The 12540-nt window shown below is 40.8% G+C and overlaps 1 protein-coding gene across 1 annotated transcript; it reads left to right on the top strand.

The window, feature by feature from the left end:
• The first annotated feature begins 2188 nt into the window (after positions 1–2188).
• On the top strand, positions 2189–11731 carry oxtra (oxytocin receptor a). Its single transcript, XM_083669017.1, has 2 exons — positions 2189–3216; positions 10113–11731. Exons 1-2 carry the CDS (start codon positions 2295–2297, stop codon positions 10364–10366), a joined length of 1176 nt encoding a protein of 391 aa, XP_083525143.1. The 5' UTR covers positions 2189–2294; the 3' UTR covers positions 10367–11731.
• Positions 11732–12540: the final 809 nt, after the last annotated feature.

Genomic DNA, 12540 nt, shown 5'->3' with positions numbered 1-12540 from the left:
AAAATAGAGCAGGATGACTCATTCGCATCCTCTTATCACTATAACAGATGTCTTTCTTATCATCAAGACAGGCAAAAGGAGAATTTATTCATAAATAATAATATTAACACTAGTTGAAGCAACAAAATAACACTCACTTTTCTTTTATGTTACATATGGATAGGAGGTTATCCTTTGGAATAACAAAACAGATATTGTTGGAGTTGTTTGTTTCATTTCCCCTCAGGATTCCCCACAGCTATTGTTTGGGAAAGATAGAAATGGCTTGGGTCATGCCTTTCAAAATAGACAGGGGATGCTAGTGAAACATGGAGCTCTCCCAATAAGAACAGTAAGAGACATCTGGAGGAACCGGGAGGCCGCTAAGCCATGGTGCTTACTGCTTTGTAGGAGACTGGATGTGATGTTGTTCCACTGACCGGTCCTTGACATTTGTAATTTACAGCTCTTTGAGGAATTGGTGGGATATGTCCCGGCCTGGTGTGATCTATGACTTTACCCCATTTGCTAACCATCTTCTAAATCATACACTTTTGACACCCATGGCCATAGTCAGAGACACTGACACCACTCCTTACTTTGAGCTAATGGCCTGATATTGTGCCAAATATATGCATGTATAAGGAAGAGGAAGAACAAGGGGGCCAAAGCAGTGCAAGAATTTCTGAAAGAAACTGATCTACAGTAGGTCTACTTGCCATGTGGCTGAGATTACCTCTGGTGCATTGAGATGAGAGAGAGAGCTCTTATATGATTATATAATCCTTATTAGCGGTATAGGCCTACAGATTATTTCTGTCTCTCTGATATCACCAGGGGTTTTGGATATGAGAAGTCTCTAATTAGACCTATATAGTATCAGGGAGCCCTCTGGATGTAGGAATTCCAGAGCCACTCTGATCTGTGGCTGTGGGAGAGAGAATGGGGTGAGGAGGAGGGTCACTCCTGAATGGGATGTGGGATATTCAGTGGCTGCTGGGAGTGATTTATGTCACATAGTTGAGTGTTCTTGAAGTGGACCTTGTGACACCTGGAGACTCAATGAGGATTCTCCAGAGGGGTGTGAGGGGAGAGAAAAGTAGGGTATTTATGTAAGGTCCTTACACCATGCAGCAACAGAGCATAATCAATTACTACCATTGCTACTACTAAAGCAACAGTCCAAAACCTAAACAAACAAAACAAACCACAGTGCACTGTAAACATTTCTGGGAGGGAGAGGCACATTTTATTCAAAGAATGTGGATTTGTAACGAAAGTCGCAATTCCTTCAACAGGGAAAACTTCCCTCCAGTAGGCTAGTTTAACTGTAGTCACCGAGACCGAGCTCACCAGGCCTACTGCAGTGTGCCCATTCGATGCTTTTTAGAGTCCAGATGGGTCATGTGTGGGTCAACCGTATGTACCTACTGTATGATAATTGAAATGTGGTTGATGATGATGATGATGATGATGATGGTGATGATAATGATGACTCTGAGTAAATTTCTGAAAACGCAACAGTAGTCACACAAAGTGTTTTAATTTGAAATAAACATGAACATACGGTAATTCACTGCATCATAGGCCACAGTCTATTAGAGTGGCGCACAGGGACACCCAGTGGTAGTAATGCGTAAATCCATTTCTCGTGCGTAATGTTGGAAAGAGATATGCAAGTGGTATAAATATGATGATGCTGGCCATTCCGAGCGCAACCAGTGAGGGTGGCTGGAGGCTTCACTTTCAGGACCTAGTCGTTTGGGAAAACGTCTTGAGTTTCAGCACTCTATTTAAAAGAAAAGCAGATGTGAGTACACAACGAGTACCAATGCAATCTTTTTAATATGATTTGGCTAAAATGTGATTTGAAAAATAGCCAATGCGCATTTCTTTCTTTGTTTTCTTTTCTTTAAAAAAAATAAATATGTTTAAATATGTTTACACTGTATGTTGCATAGTTATTTTCAATTTTAATTTTGTTGAGGTTTTCATTCTTTGTGTCAAATAATGTAACTGTTTTAAATTCAAACCAGGCGTTTATGCATTTCTCTGTTTTGTCTCCTCAGTGGCTGTTACTATTTGGCTATGCATAGGAAATAAGGCTTCAGCCCCAAATGTGGGATACAGTTTTGACATTGTGCGCAAATGATGGAAACGCTCTCAACTCGGACGCTTTGCCGTGACACCTGTTAGATGAAGAGCCAAGGAAGACATCGTCGTTTAAAACAGCCCAATGTTTGAGGGTGGTTGAACATTTGCAGCTTTTGAATTTGCGCATCGCTGAAGGATTGACTGAGAATAAGGTCGACATAATGGAAAGTATATTAAATGAAAGTATATTTTGGCCATTCAACGAATCCGTGGGGAATTCCAGCTTTACCAATGGGACCGGCGTGGTGGTAAACAAGACGAACCCGCTGAAACGGAATGAAGAGGTGGCTAAAGTGGAGGTGACCGTGCTCGCCTTGATACTGTTCCTGGCGCTGGCCGGTAACCTGTGCGTCCTGGTGGCTATCCACACGACCAAGCACAGTCAGTCTCGAATGTACTACTTCATGAAGCACCTCAGCATCGCGGATCTGGTGGTGGCTATATTCCAGGTCCTGCCACAACTTATCTGGGACATTACTTTCCGTTTCTATGGACCCGATATCCTGTGTAGGTTGGTGAAATACTTCCAGGTCGTCGGAATGTTCGCCTCTACCTACATGCTTGTTTTGATGTCCATAGACAGGTGCTTAGCGATTTGTCAGCCACTTCGCTCCTTACACAAGAGAAAAGACCGTTTCTATGTGATTTTCTCCTGGGTCCTCAGCCTACTGTTCAGCATCCCACAGATGTTCATATTTTACCTACAGGATGTAGGATCTGGGGTGTATGACTGCTGGGGCGACTTTGTGCAACCCTGGGGAGCCAAAGCATATATAACTTGGATGAGCCTTACTATATACATTATTCCAGTGGCCATACTGAGCATTTGCTACGGATTAATTAGCTTTAAAATATGGCAAAACTTTAGACTGAAAACCAGGAAGGACCAGTGTATTAGCCTTACACCGAAGACTTCGAAAGGCAATGCGCTCGCCCGGGTGAGCAGCGTAAAGCTCATCTCCAAGGCGAAGATAACTACCGTTAAAATGACATTCGTTATAGTGCTGGCTTATATTCTTTGCTGGACACCTTTTTTCTCCGTGCAGATGTGGTCGGCTTGGGACCCAGAGGCGCCCCGTGAAGGTAGGTTCAATTTCAATCCACGGGCCACCCATAAATACATTGTTGTAACATGCGCGTCTGTGCGCAATAATAAATTTTTTCAATATTTGGATAAGACTAAAGTAGGCCTATTATCTTAAGATCGGGAGAACATTCCCATAGATAATTAGAGTGCACACAAAAAAAGAGCTGATTATGCTGGTTACAGAGTGTGTGGTGTTGTTTTGTATGCACATTACGCCCAGGAACTGTGGGGCGAGACCTGCAGAGATTATTAAAAAATCAAAATGTTGACAAAAAAAAATGAGCACCAAAACATGTGAACCAATTACAAAAACATCCACAGTTTAAACTTAACAACATACACTTGAAATTCGCACACTGCACTTTTACGCACGGAATTTGGCCACCTGAGGAACGTATGCAGATGTTTGGCGTCATGCAGTGTGTGAATGAACATGTTACGGAGTCGTCAGTAGCTCATTATTATTGGATGTGCCCTGCGCTATGAAGAGCCTTCCAAAATACCATGTAAATGTAGTTCAATATCACCCAGTGTTACTGTGCCATGTGCCAATCTACATATTGCAAAACATGTTGTTAATTTAGGCAGGGATTGTTTTATATCAACAGTAAGCAGTCAGACCCAATACAAATATGTATACTTGTATACAACTATGTTTTTTTAATTATTATTTAAATATGGTTTTGGTTTAATACCTGACTGACTATCCATATTTATTAGGCAACAAAATGTTTTAAAACGTTTCCAGTACCTACAGCATTTTAGAATAAATCATGAATAGATGAATGTATAAGACTTCATTTGAATGAAGGTTTGAGATTTAATAGAAAACCCTGGTTAGAGCGACCAAGCAGAGTTATGGAGAGGGTCCGATAATGTGCTCATCTCTATGCAACATTGTATTTGCGGAGTATATCCTCCTATTGTTGTGTAACGTAGGCCTAGCCATCTGAGCTTGCCCAGAGTTAATCATTAATCACATTATACGCACCGACTGACGCCAGCAGTTTTGCTGTTACCTGGGAAGCACGTTGGAGTGCACGAATGGCATTTAACACTGGGACCGCGCGTGCCTTCCAGCACACAATGCCGCACTACCCTGAAGCTATTCTATCGAAAATAAATGTAATTTGCAAGCCACCCCTAAAATGCAATTATAATTATGCACAGACCCGCCCTCTCTTCTCACCTCCTTGATCACACCATTGAATAGGGTATTATTCTGATTCTTTTTGAGCAAACTCCCGACTTGAGCCTGTTTACGTCTAATGCCTCTATTTCAGTTTTGGTTTTAGAAGCCCAATATTTTGATAATATTTTCAAACAAAGTAATGACAGGATGCACGCTGGTGTCCTTGTCACAAAGCCACAATAATACCATGATGTGAATATAACGGCGATGTAAAAGTGTATGTTGTTTTACTGTGTGTATCTTAAGGCCCATTAACATTAGAGAAGTGGATCACAAATATGATCATTTCTGTGTGATCCTTTATCACCCCAGCAACATCTATTACATAACACTGGCATTGAGGTAAAGTGTGGTTAATATCTGCAAAAGCAAATATTGTTGAATAGAGGTTAGATTTGCCATATTATTTATTGTCTATTGAAAAGTAATATATCATATAATATATTAGTTAGAGTGTAAACAGCCAAGGACTATAATGGTCAATCAATGTTTGGCCTTTCTTTGGAAAGACATCACAGATATGCAATCAATACAACTGCGGCACTCTTGATCCTCTCAGCAGCAGCCTGTGAAATTATTTATGTTCTCAAACATCTCAGATACACAAACACTGAAAAACCCAAAAGTTGGTAAATATTGATACAAATCTCCAAACAACTTTGCTTCGGTAGTGCATGGAATAGTAACAAAAAGCAAATTCTCATTAACATTACTCACCCAGATAAAGAATAAGTAAATATACTGTAGTATCTGAGGACTGTCTATTTACTGTAATTTCAAGACCGTTTTTTCCTGTTAGAAAAATGGTGTTTATTTGGAGTGCTATTCTTATCATCCTAGTGCAGCAACAAACAGCATGTAATCATCTCAGGAACACCTCTTGAGAGTATGGCGGTCACTGATGACCTTTAACTCTTTTTAAGGACAACAATTCATTGTTGAATTTGTCAAGTAAAACACTCCATTACCCATAAGTACACACTGAGTCTGTATGCAATATTACTGTAGGTATTTGCTTCTACAGCTCATCTTTAAATGGACTCCATTTCAGTGATGCAAATTGTTATCTAATTTTGTTCTGCTGTAGGTTCTAGGGGAAGAGAATCATTTCAAATGGCAAAAAACAAATTGGATTTAGACTGAAGCAAAGTATACAAAGATTCTGAAAAACCCACTCTGGACAACCAGCTTCAGTGCAGTGGAGCATCCTAACAAGGGCAGTGGTTTGAGATAGAGGTCTGTCTACTTCACATGTAAGCAGTGATCAATGATAAACAACCAGAGTGAGAGAGTGTGTGTACAGTAGAGAGTGCTGTGTGTGTGTGTGTGTGTGTGTGTGTGTGTGTGTGTGTGTGTGTCACCCAGAGCTGTGTGGAGATAAAGTGTCCGTTGGTGTTATGGCCAACAGAGTGATCCCAGGCAGAGACAGACAGACATAAGTACAGATTCTGCCATGACTGATCAAGACAAGCTGTATTTTTATGATGATGTACAATCACCGAGAACTTTCGCTTGAATGCCACAGCCTATTTGAGTATTGTTCCTGACCATGTGCATCCCTTCATGGCCACAATTTACTCATCTTCTAATGGCTACTTCCAGCATGATAATGCACCATGTCACAAAGTAAAAGTCGTCTCAAACTGGTTTCATGAACAATGAGTTCAGTGTTCTTCAGTGGCCTTCCCAGTCACCGGATCGGAATCCAATAGAACACCTTTGCGATGTGGTAGAACAGGAGATTCACAGCTTGAAAGTGCACCTGAAAAATCTGCAGGAATTGCGTGGTGCAATCATGTCATCATGGATCAGAATCTCAAAGGAATGTTTCCAACATCTTGTGGAATCAATGCCACGAAGAATTGAGGCTGTTTTGAGAGCAAAGGGAGGCCCTACCCAGTATTAGTATAGTGTTCCTAATAAAGTGCTCCGTGAGTGTAAATTGTTGTATATGAAGCCACCTAAAGTATTATAGAGGACTTCACTTAGCCTTTTGTAGAAAACTGATATGGAGTTTAGACTTCGCTTTGCTACCCTGCACCTCCGGATACAGCATGAATTATTTACTTTTGGCCGATAGGGAACTATACTGGTAAATTGAAAATGTCATTTGGCTTGATGTTTGTCACTGGTTGTTTACACTCCGCAAGACCATTATCCATAGCTTCCCCAGAGATGATTCTCAATAAAAGGGGGACTTTTTCCCACTCTCACCATAAATCAAACTGCAGATCCAAAAGCTTAACTTCCCTGCTTCCTGCTGCTTCCCCTGAAGAAGGGTGAAGTCAGCAGAAACAGGATGCCCAAACAGCAACCCACAGCAATATCCTTGATTAGGGGTCCATGTGGATTTTGCGTTTCCTCCCTCTTGGTACACAACGGTCCCTTAGCATTTATGGGATAAATACACAACCACACACGAATGTTGGGTACATAATGAAATGAGTAAGGTAAAGACAAGCATGCACACACACACACACACACAAACTCACACTTGAATTGTCTCTGTGGGTTTTAACATGTGTCATTTATCAACTGGCAGAAAGAAAACTCTACGTAGGGAAAACTCTACACACAATAAGCGATTGCATGTGCCCAAGACAACAAGTCTGGTGTCAATATGATGATGCCTGGCTCAATACACTCTAGATTCAGAATCTTGGCTCTTTAGTGCTGATGACAGCAGTCACACACCTCTGATCTGTGCCCATGACCTATCCTGCCATTCCTTAAGCTGTGTCCTGCCCCTCACCTTCTGTGGCGCTGCTGACTGGCCCTGTCTACGATTGGCATTCTGCCCAGTCTGCCCAGTCAAAGACTGCTCCTGCCTACCCCTTGGGGGCTGCACCTCCGTAGAGTTAAATAAATGCTTTCCAAAGAGGCTATATACTGGAGATATGATCAAACTCAGAGCTGTTAACAGTCATTTGAAGTTCATATTTGACTTTGTACATTGCAAGCTGCCTTTACGATTGTGTCAACTCTAAGAATCTTCCATTTAAGGCATGAACTGTATGGAACATCCGATAGGTCGGTGGCTGTCTGAGAGTTAAAAGGCAAAGCAAGACCCCGCCTTGGACTTGTTTTGGATTATCTGTGCTCATTATTTCTGACATTATAAATCTTCTGAATTACGGCCATATCTATGAAATTCAGATGAACATAAATTACTGTATTTCCTAATAGAGAAAAAGATCTGCTAGATGTTATGTCCGCTTTAACGAACGTCTAAAGAGCCTAGGGTGCCTATCAGACTGAGGCCATTAGTCCGTACAAAGTCTGACAATTAGATTGATTCGCCAAGGAGTGTAATGACTGGAGTACTTAGGCAGGGGCCTCAAATACATGACTCAAAGACAAAAACTTACATCCAATAGAATAGTCTTTACTTTCAAAAAAGGTTCGGTACACAGGTAGGCAGTCAATAGGTAGGCAGATAATCCAGGAAGAGGGTAGGCAAAAAGCAAAGTCAGAAACACTATCAGAGTTCAAAATAACCAGGAATACTCAACATTAGGAAAAATCGCTGGACCACTTGACACAAGGTACAAAGACAAACAGGCACAGAGACAGGGGAACACACAGACTAAATACACAGAGGAGGATGATGAGGAACAGGTGAAGCCAATCAGGGCGGGGTAGACAATCACACAGGCAGGAAACACACAAGGGCAGGTGGTGAAGTGTCTGAAACGAGAGACAAGGTGAATAACACAAAAATAAACAGGAAACAATAAATGAAATAACATGAAACAAAGACAAACATAACCTAAGGAACAAGGCGGGACGTTACAAGGAGGAGAAGACATTTCTGCATTGTCATTTGCCAGTTTAGTTTGATTTATCGCCTCTCTATGAAAGACGTCATGAGCTAATCGACCGAAGGTTAGTTTCCTCATAATTCACATCTACGACCTACACTTTGGAAGCCCACCAAAGAATGATTGAGAGCCGTAATAACATGTGATAAGACTGGGCTGTGAAGGCATTTTGCATATACTGTATATTAAAATGTATTATCAAAAGAATATTCATTTTGATTCGGTCTAATACAACTGGTATTTACTGGTAGATATTCCCAAATTCCCAGGTACTACAGTACCTCTGCCAAAGCTACCTGCAGTCATTTGAAATATGCTGTGAGTCTTGTGTATAGTATAGCTGTATAGCGCCCCCTGTGGTGTATGATGGGGCATGAAAATAAGCCCCTCGTCATGCCTCAGTGGACAGATAAATCATCCAACTGCCTTTATTAATTAAAATCCTCCTCTCACATCGACACAACAGCAAGGTTATGAATATTAGAGTGAAATCCTATTGAGTTATTAATCCATCTTTTATGCAGCCTTGTCTTTTTAATTTGAAGTCCTGTAACTTAATTGCTCAAAAAAGTAACAGTAGTGAGACTGCAATATACCACTTTAATAAAATTGCTGCAGGGCATGTTGAATAAATTGTCACAAGGATGAGTTTGCTTTGCATTTCTTAGCCCCATCTGTGACTAGGATTATATGTATATGTATATTTGTAAATGCATATTTACATTTGGAAGTTGTGTGTATAATCATTTATATTATGAATAACCACACAACATCCAAATGTACATAGAAATCAAATACAATCCTTGTCATAGATGTGGTTATGTATTTATTTAATAAAATGATCTAGATCTATAATGTAAATTCCTCTGAAAACGTTTGTGTACCTGGATATTTGTCATGTCTATCATGGTATGGAAGGATAATTGGTGGTGTATCCTTGCCCATGAGTGAGTGGCCTCCCCCTGCTCTGACACTGTAATCGTTCCAAAATTGAGTGAGTTACACAGTGTTCACATCAGGACACATTTGGTCTCATGAATCACAACTTTAATGACTGACAGATCAATTACCCTCTAATTACCATGCTGTACTTTTGCGCCCCTTCCAGCGAATGGACGCAGTGATTTAGTTTTGAGCAACCTTCATATCAGAGCTGTGGGGAGGTCATTAGAGACGATAGGAGAGGAACAAGAGGCTAGAGACAGTAGGGGGAAAGATTAGCAATCAGCTAGAAGAGGTTAACTACAGGACATGGAGCCAAATCCCTTCATCTGAAACTCATTTACCAAATGTCAGTTGTGCCGGTGGAATTGACATAGCGTAAATGTCACCCCACACAACACTGCGGGCTACTCACCATGATGTATCACCAGAACCACCGTCGCCACGTAAATCTCTTCCGCCTCTCTCCCCATTTAAACTGTGTGGATGCATCCTGGGTATCTTTTGGTTCTGAATGTGGTCGCGCATGAGAGTATGGGGTTTTCTTCCTGTTCACTTGTTTGGGATGGTGTGTCTGTGCATTTATGTGATGGATTCTCAGTTGTCGCAAACAATTCAATTAGCCATGCCATTGATGGGTAGATGAGACAGAGTGATAATTATAATGGAAATGAGTTCCTCCTGTTTTTTCATGGATGATCACAGAGCGAGACCGGCTGGCATTTCACAACAATTGAATGGAAAGATGAAAAAAAAAAAAGAAGAAGAGAGAAAATGATATGTCCTTTGGTAATACGATTTGAGCTCTCTTTGTAATGGAGATTGTTTCAATGAGACGCTGATGAAATCAATGGGAATTATTCCATTCGCTGAGCTTGTCATGTACTTATCATCTTTTACTGTCAGATCCTAATCATCTGTCTCTCTTTGTTCCCAGCCATGCCCTTCATCATCTCCATGCTGCTCGCTAGCCTCAACAGTTGCTGTAACCCGTGGATCTACATGTTCTTCGCCGGGCACCTGTTCCAGGATCTGAGGCAGAACGTGTTGTGCTGCTCGGCGCGCTACCTCAAGTCATCCCAGTGCCACTGCGAGCGCGACCACGACTCCAGCCGCAAGAGCAACTCCTCTACCTACGTCATCAAGAGCACCAGCAGCCAGAGGAGCATCACACAGACCTCCACCACATAAGAGTACCCACCCACCCACCTACTACCTACACCACCATCACCTACCTGCATACAACACCCCAGAGTCAGTAACCCCCATCAACCCAACCCAGACCCAAACCCAGACTACCCCTTAACCCTTGTCCTGCTTCCAGGGGGAAGACTCATCCAGAACTATTGCACTGCTTTTTATATCTTATCCGGGGCATAGTCAAGTTAGAACTGTTAAACGGATGGATGTTGTACAAAGTCTCAAGATTTATTGGGGACATTTTGTTCGATTTATTGGGGACATTTTGTTCGATTTATTGGGGACATTTTGTTAGATTTATTGAGGACATCGCAGGCCTGGAAGGCCAGGGTCATTCATTGATTGTCTCTTCTCTCAGACGTATTTACATATTTGATCTGGGAAGGAAGGAAGGATATGGCCGTGAATGGAGAATAGAGGAGGAGGAGGGGGAGGAGAGGAGTGAGCCGTGTTCTCTTTTACCTTGCCTCAAAGGTCATTGGCATAGACCTCTCATGCCACAGATTAGTGGTTGGTGTCAATCAGAGCTGAGATTGTGGTTGTTTATGAATATCGACAGAACGGGGGGACAGTGTAGATTTATACAGTCTGTCAGAAGGCGAAGCTACTCTCCTGTTACATTGTTTTGCACATATAGGATATCTGCTGTGCCATATTGCTTATGTTTGTTGCATTGCACCGTGCATTACTGTATGTCACATTCAGTATCTTTCAACTATTGCACAATGTGTGGGATGTTATAGCTTTATGACCACGGCGATATCTGTCAAGTTGTTAAGGTTAACTTACTGTACTTGTTTTTTACAAAACGCAAATAAACAAATAGCTGGGCACCATTTTTCTTTAGGAAACAGAAGAACACAAGCGTCAAATGTTTTTCTAGAAAAATCATGTTGTATTTTGGTAAAATGTTTTTAACTTAATTACTGTCTGTAATATGTGAGTGTTTGATTCATTTAACTATTCATATATAGTTAATATAAAATATAACAGAAGTGGATGAGAAATATCATGATTACTTCTTTGATTCATCATAATTATACAATGTATTGGAGACATTAGTGCATAACAGGGTAACCTGTCTTAAAATTTAATCTACTGGAAAGTCTGTTCCTTGTACACACAACAACAACAACAACAACAACAACAACAACAACAAATGGCAGTATTAAAAGACAGGACACAAAGTTGGCTTCTCCTTTTGCTGTAAACGTCTTGGTTTTCATCTTGTCTTTAAGGCTACTGACAATTTAATGGAAAACATCAATGCCTTATTTGCATTTAGAGTGTTGTATTTTGGGGAAAGTACCCGTGTATCTCTTATTTATTTGAAATAAATTGTATGTGTTTTATCAAGTGAGATTGTGGATTGATCTTTCAACATCAAATAGGGCTCCAACAATATCATTAATAGGAGAGACCATTCCATTTTAGTGAGAGAGAGATAGAGACCGTCACATTCTAGTGAGATATTGATGCACAGATTGCTGACAGAGGGAGTCAGAAGAAGGTGCAGGTGATACTAGAGTTTAACCACATGCTGCTTTCCTAGGCGTGGTTCTTAATATCAATATGTTAATCAATATACAACATGTGTCAGGCTCCAAATCTGTGGCTCAACAGTTTTTTTTTTTATTGCACCTAGTGGCTACAAGAAGCAACTGCAAAGGGAGAGGGGATTGCTAGACTAATATTGGGCCAAAAGGATATCGTATGCACAGAATTTCTCAAAGCCCTCAGAATGTTTTGAAATAATACACATCTGGATGATTAAAAACAATACAGTAGTAGTGCTACAGAATATGTATACCTATTGTAGCCTTATCCAAGCACACTGACGGAAGCTGTGGAAATGCTGGAAAAAACAAATTCCCCACAGATTCCGTTTGGCCCGACTCATAGGTCAACAACAGATTTCTCTATCTCTGTTCAAAATCAATGTATAAACCAATTTGATATACTGTATTTAGTGTGTTATTTAACATAAACTACCTCAGTGATATTGGGTATTTGAAACTGAGAACTTTCACATACTTGGCTGAGTTCTATGTTCATAAATCTAACATTCCACTTGTCTCTCTTAGTTAAAAAAAACATTGAAACACCCTCCACATGGTTCTCTTATCCTAATATTCTTACAGTGTGCAACAGACAAACAGTCAAAT

Source organism: Argentina silus (genome assembly GCF_951799395.1).
Source record: "Argentina silus genome assembly, chromosome: 4".
Lineage (NCBI taxonomy): Eukaryota > Metazoa > Chordata > Actinopteri > Argentiniformes > Argentinidae > Argentina > Argentina silus.
The sequence above is the reverse complement of the archived record's forward strand: the minus strand, read 5'-3'. Positions and strand labels throughout refer to the sequence as shown.